The following is a 7,410-nucleotide window of genomic DNA, read 5'->3' as shown; positions in this document are numbered from 1 at the left end:
TGGATTGAAACTGAGTTAACAGGGAGGAATTAATTAATATGTGCGTGAATATATATAGTAATTTTTTGTTTATATCGTATCTTCTAATTCAGCAGCAACAGGTTAAGGATTAATTCACAACTATGATCATACTAAATTTTAAGAATTAATTATTAATTAATAAATTGCTATATATATAAAATAAAATTTAAATTTCTAATATTTATTTAAATAATCTAATAAATTAACTATTAAAACAAGTCAAATTAATTACATAATTTTTGTAACTTTAATTTATATTTTATTTTTTTAATTAATTTACTGTCAAATAATTTTAATTTTAAAAATTAGACTCATTTAATGACTGATTTTGGATTAGTGGAATCGAACTATGAAAGGTTTGATCCAATTCTCTTAACCACGCCGATAACACTATTCCATTATTTAGTAATAGTCTATTTTGAGGTTTGAAAAGAATCATAATTCTTGATAATAAGATCCTAGTTACGTAGTGTGTGTCTATATATATATATATTGTTGAAGAATTTTTCCTTTCAATTTAATTTTCATAGGCTTGTTCCGGTGGCTGATATTGCACGTGTAGGTAGCAAATTAATATTTGTGATCTACTATTGACTTGTGACTACCTTCTAGATTGTGTGGAAAAAAATAAAACAGATGTTATTAAAAAAAGGAATAGATAGGAGAAAATGACAAAAAAAGACAAAGTTGAAGAGATGAATTGATAGTGGATAGTGGATAACTAGTAAAGTGATAGATACCATATCTCTATTTGCATACCGAAAATCATGATGATGAATAATTCAATCAATTAATAGAAGTATAAAACATCAATTTCACACACTAAGATACAAACTTAATCAAAGGTTGGGTTCGAGGAAGGAACCTTTTTAAATGTGTGCCTCCAATTTTGTCCTTCATATTCACCTAAGTTAGTCAACTTAATTGGCTGCTCTCGGGTTCTTATTCCATACCAATGTAACACCTTCCCTCCATAGTCAACCACCAATTATTAAGCTCTCTCAAAAGAAATAAATAATAAAATAAAGTAATATTATCACATATGATTCTATAATTTAACCCCTCGCTATTAAGTCATTTTTTCAGATGTTTTCTAAGGTGGTTATCCTCCCTCTTCTGTTACACTAATGCACCATATTGGATATTTAGTTTTAGAGAAATAAGATAAATAGATGTCTGTCTTTAACTCTTTATCATTTGAAAACACATATATTTTTAATTAATTAAAAATATAAAAATATCTCTCATTTTGTAGACTACAAAATATTTAAATCTATCAGTTTAGAACATACAAAAACAAATAGATCATTCAAAAATATTTAGATGTCTCGCGTTTTTAAAATAGTAGAATACTTTTGTATTTTTAATTAAAAGAATAGAGATCTATTTATCGTTTTTTTTTATTAAATATGATAATTTTAATAATAAATATTTTTTATTTATTTGTAAGCACTTTAATGGATGAATTTCAATGTTTTTCCGTGTTTATTGTTTAAGGTATTTTCTCTTCTTAGTATTATTAAGGGGAAAACACTAATTAACTCTTAGACGTAATTAAACTTATATATTCTTTCATAAAAAATCAATAATTTTTTTTTTTCACAACCGAATTGATCAATAAAATTTCTAAGAGTAAAATCTAAATGCAACTTTCATTTACACGCAAAATTTCTACAACGTTATTAATATGGACATTAAAAAAATTTGACATCAATTCAACCACCACACTGGTACAATTACATCAAATTGCCCGTCATTTGCACTGACCTAATTTATAAATGGAAAAAAAATTAAAAGTCAGTAATTTTAATTTATGTTAATCAATATTTTTAGCCATTAGATTAATATTTTTAATCCAATAATCTAACATCATATATTTAACCAACACTTTTAAATATTATTAACTAATTGTTAACAAAAAATAATAAATTGTGATAATTTTGTAACATTATCCGTTATATCTATTTTAACAAGCAAATAACATTGTTGGCAAAACAAAAAATCAAAGAAAGATTTAAAAAAAAAATTAGGTAACTAAGTGTTAATTCTCAAGTATCACCAATTGAAATTAAAGTTTATAATTTATTTTTATGAGTAATACTACATAAATAAAATTTATTATTTTTTTATTAATATCTAGCCAATAATTTTTTTATATTAATTAGATTATGAATTCATAAACTCTATACTCTAAATTTTAATAGTATAAAAAATAAAATATTAATCTAAAATATTAGCTGATATTAAAAAGTGTTAGTTTACTAATATTTTTTTATTTTTATAATTTAAATTGATATTTTAGTAAATAAAAAAATAAAAGTCTAATTCAAAATAATTATGATAAATATATATTAAAATTAATTATTAATATAAATATATATTAAAAATAAATTAAATAATATCTATATATATTTATACACAAATATATAATTATTAATTTGGTTTTGTCTTTTTTTTTCTTTCTTTTCTATTTAATCACATAAAAAAAACCTGGAATATAATACTTGTGATTCAGTGATTGTACTAATTTTTGTTGTTTCCATTATAGTACCTTTGATTACATAATAAGCTAAGATTGTATAAAGTGAATTGTCAAACACTCAAACATGTGATTATATTCATATTCTGAAGCCTCAAAACCCCACCATTTCCAACTCTTTCTTCAAACAAGAGGCAACTACTCATCACCACCACCATTATTCTAAATGACCATTTTACCCCTCTTCCTTTTCTTCTTCTTTCTCCCACCACCATCCCTCTCCCAACAACCACCACCACCACCAACCTCATCATCATCATGCCCTCTTAACTTCACCATCCTCTACACCCTCACCGGCACCGGAAACACCCCAACCTCTTACTCCGCCGCCTCCGGAACCACCGTCACAAACACCAAGTGCCAGTTCATCCGCCAATCCTTCCGCCTCCTCCAGTCCGACCTCCTCCGCCGCACCGACAACTTCATGCCACCCCTCTCCGCCTCCCTCTCATGCTGGTCCAACTTCCAATCCTACATCAACTCCTTCGACCCCACCTTCCATATTCAATCCTCATGCGGATTCTCCAACGCTTCAATTTCCCAAGGTTGCGTCAACATCACCACAAGGCAACGCTTTGAATCGTTGGTATCCTCTTCCGTGCTTCAAAATGTGGATACTAGTTGTAACCAGTCCCTTGAGAATAACTCGCCATGCGCACTCTGCACTACAAGCTTGTCTTCTTTACCAGCTTCTGGTAAATCTCTTGGGAACCTCAGTGATTGCACTTCTCTGCCTTCTGTTTATGCTGCTGCTTTTAGCAACGCTTTTGGCCCTTCTAACCCTGGCACTGCAAAGTGCTTGTTCTCCCTTGATTTCACACCTCTCGGTGATTCTAACAACAAGAAGAACAAGAAGAAGATTGTTGTTTCTGTCGTTGTCACCTTTATTTGTGTTTCGGGTTTGGTTTTCGTGGTTTTGGGATTGTGGAAGTTGAATGAAAAGTTGAGTGGTAAAAATGTTAGTGTTGCTGAAATGGGTTTGGTTTCTTCTTCAAGTGTTATGGGTTTGGATTATTCTTCTATGGATCAGAGCACTACTTTGATAAGATTCAGTATTGAGGATATTAAGAAAGCTACTAAGAATTTCTCAAGAGATAACATAATTGGAAGAGGAGGTTATGGCAACGTTTACAAAGGGTTGCTAAATGATGGAACTGAGGTTGCATTGAAGAGGTTCAAGAACTGTTCTGCTGCTGGTGATTCCAGCTTCAAGCATGAGGTTGAGGTTATTGCAAGTGTTAGGCATGTGAATCTTGTTGCATTAAGAGGATATTGCAGTGCCACAACAAATTCAGAAGGGTACCAAAGAATCATTGTTTGTGATTTAATGAAAAATGGTAGCCTTCATGACCATTTATTTGGCGGCGGTTCTTCTTCATCAATTGGGCTTAATAATAAGCTAAGTTGGCCAATTAGGCAAAAGATTGCACTAGGAACTGCTAGAGGAATTGCTTATTTGCATTATGGTGCTCAACCTTCCATAATTCATAGAGATATCAAAGCAAGTAACATTCTTTTAGACGAAAAATTCGAGGCTAAGGTAGCCGATTTCGGTCTAGCAAAGTTTAATCCTGAAGGTATGACACATATGAGCACAAGGGTAGCAGGAACAATGGGTTATGTGGCTCCGGAATATGCTTTGTATGGTCAATTAACAGAGAGAAGTGATGTTTTCAGCTTTGGTGTTGTGCTTCTTGAGCTTCTAAGTGGAAAGAAAGCACTTTCAATGAGCAATGACGGTCAACCTTCTGCGTTGACCGATTGGGCATGGTCAATGGTTAGAACAAACAAGGCCTTAGATGTGATTGAAGATGGAATGCCAGAACTTGGGTCACCCAAGATTCTTGAGAAATATGTTTTGATTGGTGTGCTCTGTTCTCATCCTCAATTGTATGCTAGGCCTACTATGGATCAAGTTGTTAAGATGATGGAAACGGATCAAAATGTTGAAGATAATGAGGAATCCATGGTGCCGGCTATACCGGATCGGCCGATCCCTCTGGTGGCCGGAAGGATTGATATAGAGAGATCGGCCAGTAGTAGTGGCGGCTATCTAGTCCTACAGGGTACCAAGCTTATACAATTGGAAGTGATAAGCATTCTTCTAATAACTCTAAGGAAGATGGAAGTTCAAGCTCCAAGATTTTAAGTATAGAAGAATGAGATTTTTCTTCTTCAAATACTGGCTAGTTTTAGCATCATTTTGTTTATACATTTATAATTTGATTTCTTTTATCTGTTATAGAATCAAATGTACATATTTTGATACTTCTTTTTGAGCTATACTTTGATCAAGTTTTCATGAATTCTAGTGCTAGATATTAGACCTAATTTTTCAATTTTACACTTTTGAGAATCTTGAAATATGTCAATGCTCTTAATATATGAAAGAAGAGGAATGATTTTTGGTTTGGTAGGTTGTTTTCAATGCCAATTAATTACACTTCGGTTTTGTTTTTGCTAACTATATCATGTTGTCACCTTTGGGCATAATTGCATGTTTAATATTCTCTCTCTTCATATTTATTTGTTACTATATATCATTTTTTGGTTAATATATATAAATTACTTATATTTAAATATAGCATTTGGCTAATAGGTGTATGTCTTAAGGATAGATGATAAAGTTATCAATTAATTTTTTTATAGAAAAAAATAAAAAATTTAAAATTTCAATATATTTATTTTGTATTTATTAAAATAAAAAATTAAAAAATTTGTCATTAACAAAATCTAAAGATACATGTTAATTAAACTCTTAAATATATTAATATAAGAATGTAAAAAAAATTATAGTAATAGACTAATATATTTTGTATTTAAACAAATCGATCTAGTGATTTACTAAAAAGTAATTAATTTGGATTGGTTAATTATAAACTCTTAAATAAAAATTATATTCACAATAAATTAAAACGAGAGGACTGAGAATATACTAGAAAATCAAAAAATAATTTATTAAAAAGTAATTATGATAGATAAAATAAATAAGAAGAGACGAGCAATATATTTATTAAATCATAGTTGTCATTCCCCTGAAATTAAAATAAGAGAAGCTGGTATTAATGTTTAATGTCTCTGTCAAGTAAAGCGAAACATTTTGGCTTGTTTTTTGGGGTTAATACAGGTTGCATCTGATTACATTAATTATGAGTAGTTATCATTAAAAAAATTTATGTGTAATATTACTTTTTTTTTTTAATTATTAATATGTGGTTTAAGTTATTGCATGAGTAGTGGATCCGGTTTTGGATAGTATAAGAAATGGTTCTCACAACATAATAATTCATGTACTATTTTGATACATTTGCCGACATAAATAAGTGTTTATAAAACTTTTCTTATGATGTGATTTGATTGGTGTTATTCTGAAAATACTAATTGACAATAAGTCAATGATAATCTTCACTTCTTCAGTATTGTGGCTGGTTTTATTTTTTAATTAATTTCAGTGTCAAAATTTAAGAATTCAAACCGCCGTGATTGAAATACCAGAAATTCTAGAAAATTATGATGGAATATCTTGAAATCTAGTAGCTCGCCAATATTGGACTAGTCAAATAATAAATAATAAATAACTAAGCTCATTTTCTTTTAAGACCTCTTGTCCCAAAATGGAAAAATCATCCTTATAAAAAGAAAAGACTATATTTATTAGGAGAGAAATGTTGAAGAAAAATTTTAGCAGTCAATATTTTTTACTAAATCAGACTTTTAAATCAGTTATTAATATAATATATATTAAAATATAAAGTACACGTTAAAAATGAGTTACATAATATATGTACATAAATACATAATAATCAATTTTAATGATTCATTTTAATGTATAGATAATATTTTTTAATTAATATTTTACACAAATATTTTATTTTTATACTATTAAAATTTACGATTTAAAATAATAATTTTGAATTTAAAATTTAATATTTAAGATTAAAATTTAGAACTTAATTAATATCTTATTCTTTGATATTACGAACAAAAATACGTTTAACTATTGCACAATGTAACTTTTTTTTCCGATGGTATTTTAAGACAATTGAAGATTAACATCTTTTTTTTTTGTCTTAACATCCTTTGATAAAAGCATAAGAATTAGTCATGACAGACGAGCTATATCTTATATATATATAAAGAAATGCAAGATAAATTGTTCATGAAAAATCAAAATTTTGCCTTTAACATGAATAAAATATGGGCCCAAATATGTCAAGAAAAGATTGGAAATCGATCCTCTCAATTTTTTTTAACAATTGAGGAAGTAAAATGTAATCTTTCATCAACCAAGTTAGCTTGATCTAGTGGTTAGCTCACTAGTCCCTTAAACAAGTGTCGGAAGTTCAAATCTCGCCTTTTGCATGCAGCAACCCGACAGATTAGGGCTAAAGGATACTGTAAGAAAAAAAAAGGGTTAGAAATTACACTTTATTATAATTTTTGGATTTCATTATTTAATTAGTTTTTTTTCCATAGTATTCTCTAATCTAATAGGACAAGGACTAATTTGTCGCAGACGGACGAGTGAGCTGATCACTCGTCCAACCCAAATTGGCTAATTAATTTTTCGACTTAATAATATTTTGCTATAAGAGAAATAATAAAGAATGTTGACATTGGGCTGGGCTTCAAAACTAAGCAGGCCAGGCCCAAGTATAATTAACAACAAACGATGGTACTAATAAGAAGAAATACTTGGCTCTAGTGGCATTTCTCTCCCCTCCCCACCTCAAGGTCTAGGGTTCAGAGGAAAATTGTGAAAATATGTGAGGAGTGTGTGAGTGTATTGTGTATATAGGATTGGGGGTTGTCCAATCCACCGACCAAAAAAAAAAAACACACAACTAATT

At 29.4% G+C, this 7,410-nt stretch overlaps 1 protein-coding gene across 1 annotated transcript; it reads left to right on the top strand.

Annotated features, from left to right (window-relative positions):
* The first annotated feature begins 2,703 nt into the window (after window positions 1-2,703).
* Window positions 2,704-4,828, top strand: LOC107475905 (probable LRR receptor-like serine/threonine-protein kinase RKF3). Its single transcript, XM_016095576.3, is given in 2 exon segments — window positions 2,704-4,602; window positions 4,605-4,828. Coding segments are annotated over 2 exon segments (1,995 nt in total). The 5' UTR covers window positions 2,704-2,726; the 3' UTR covers window positions 4,724-4,828.
* The last annotated feature ends 2,582 nt before the right edge of the window (window positions 4,829-7,410 follow it).

The sequence above is a fragment of the Arachis duranensis genome, chromosome 2, assembly GCF_000817695.3.
Source record: "Arachis duranensis cultivar V14167 chromosome 2, aradu.V14167.gnm2.J7QH, whole genome shotgun sequence".
NCBI lineage: Eukaryota > Viridiplantae > Streptophyta > Magnoliopsida > Fabales > Fabaceae > Arachis > Arachis duranensis.
This window is presented reverse-complemented; position numbering and strand designations above follow the sequence as displayed.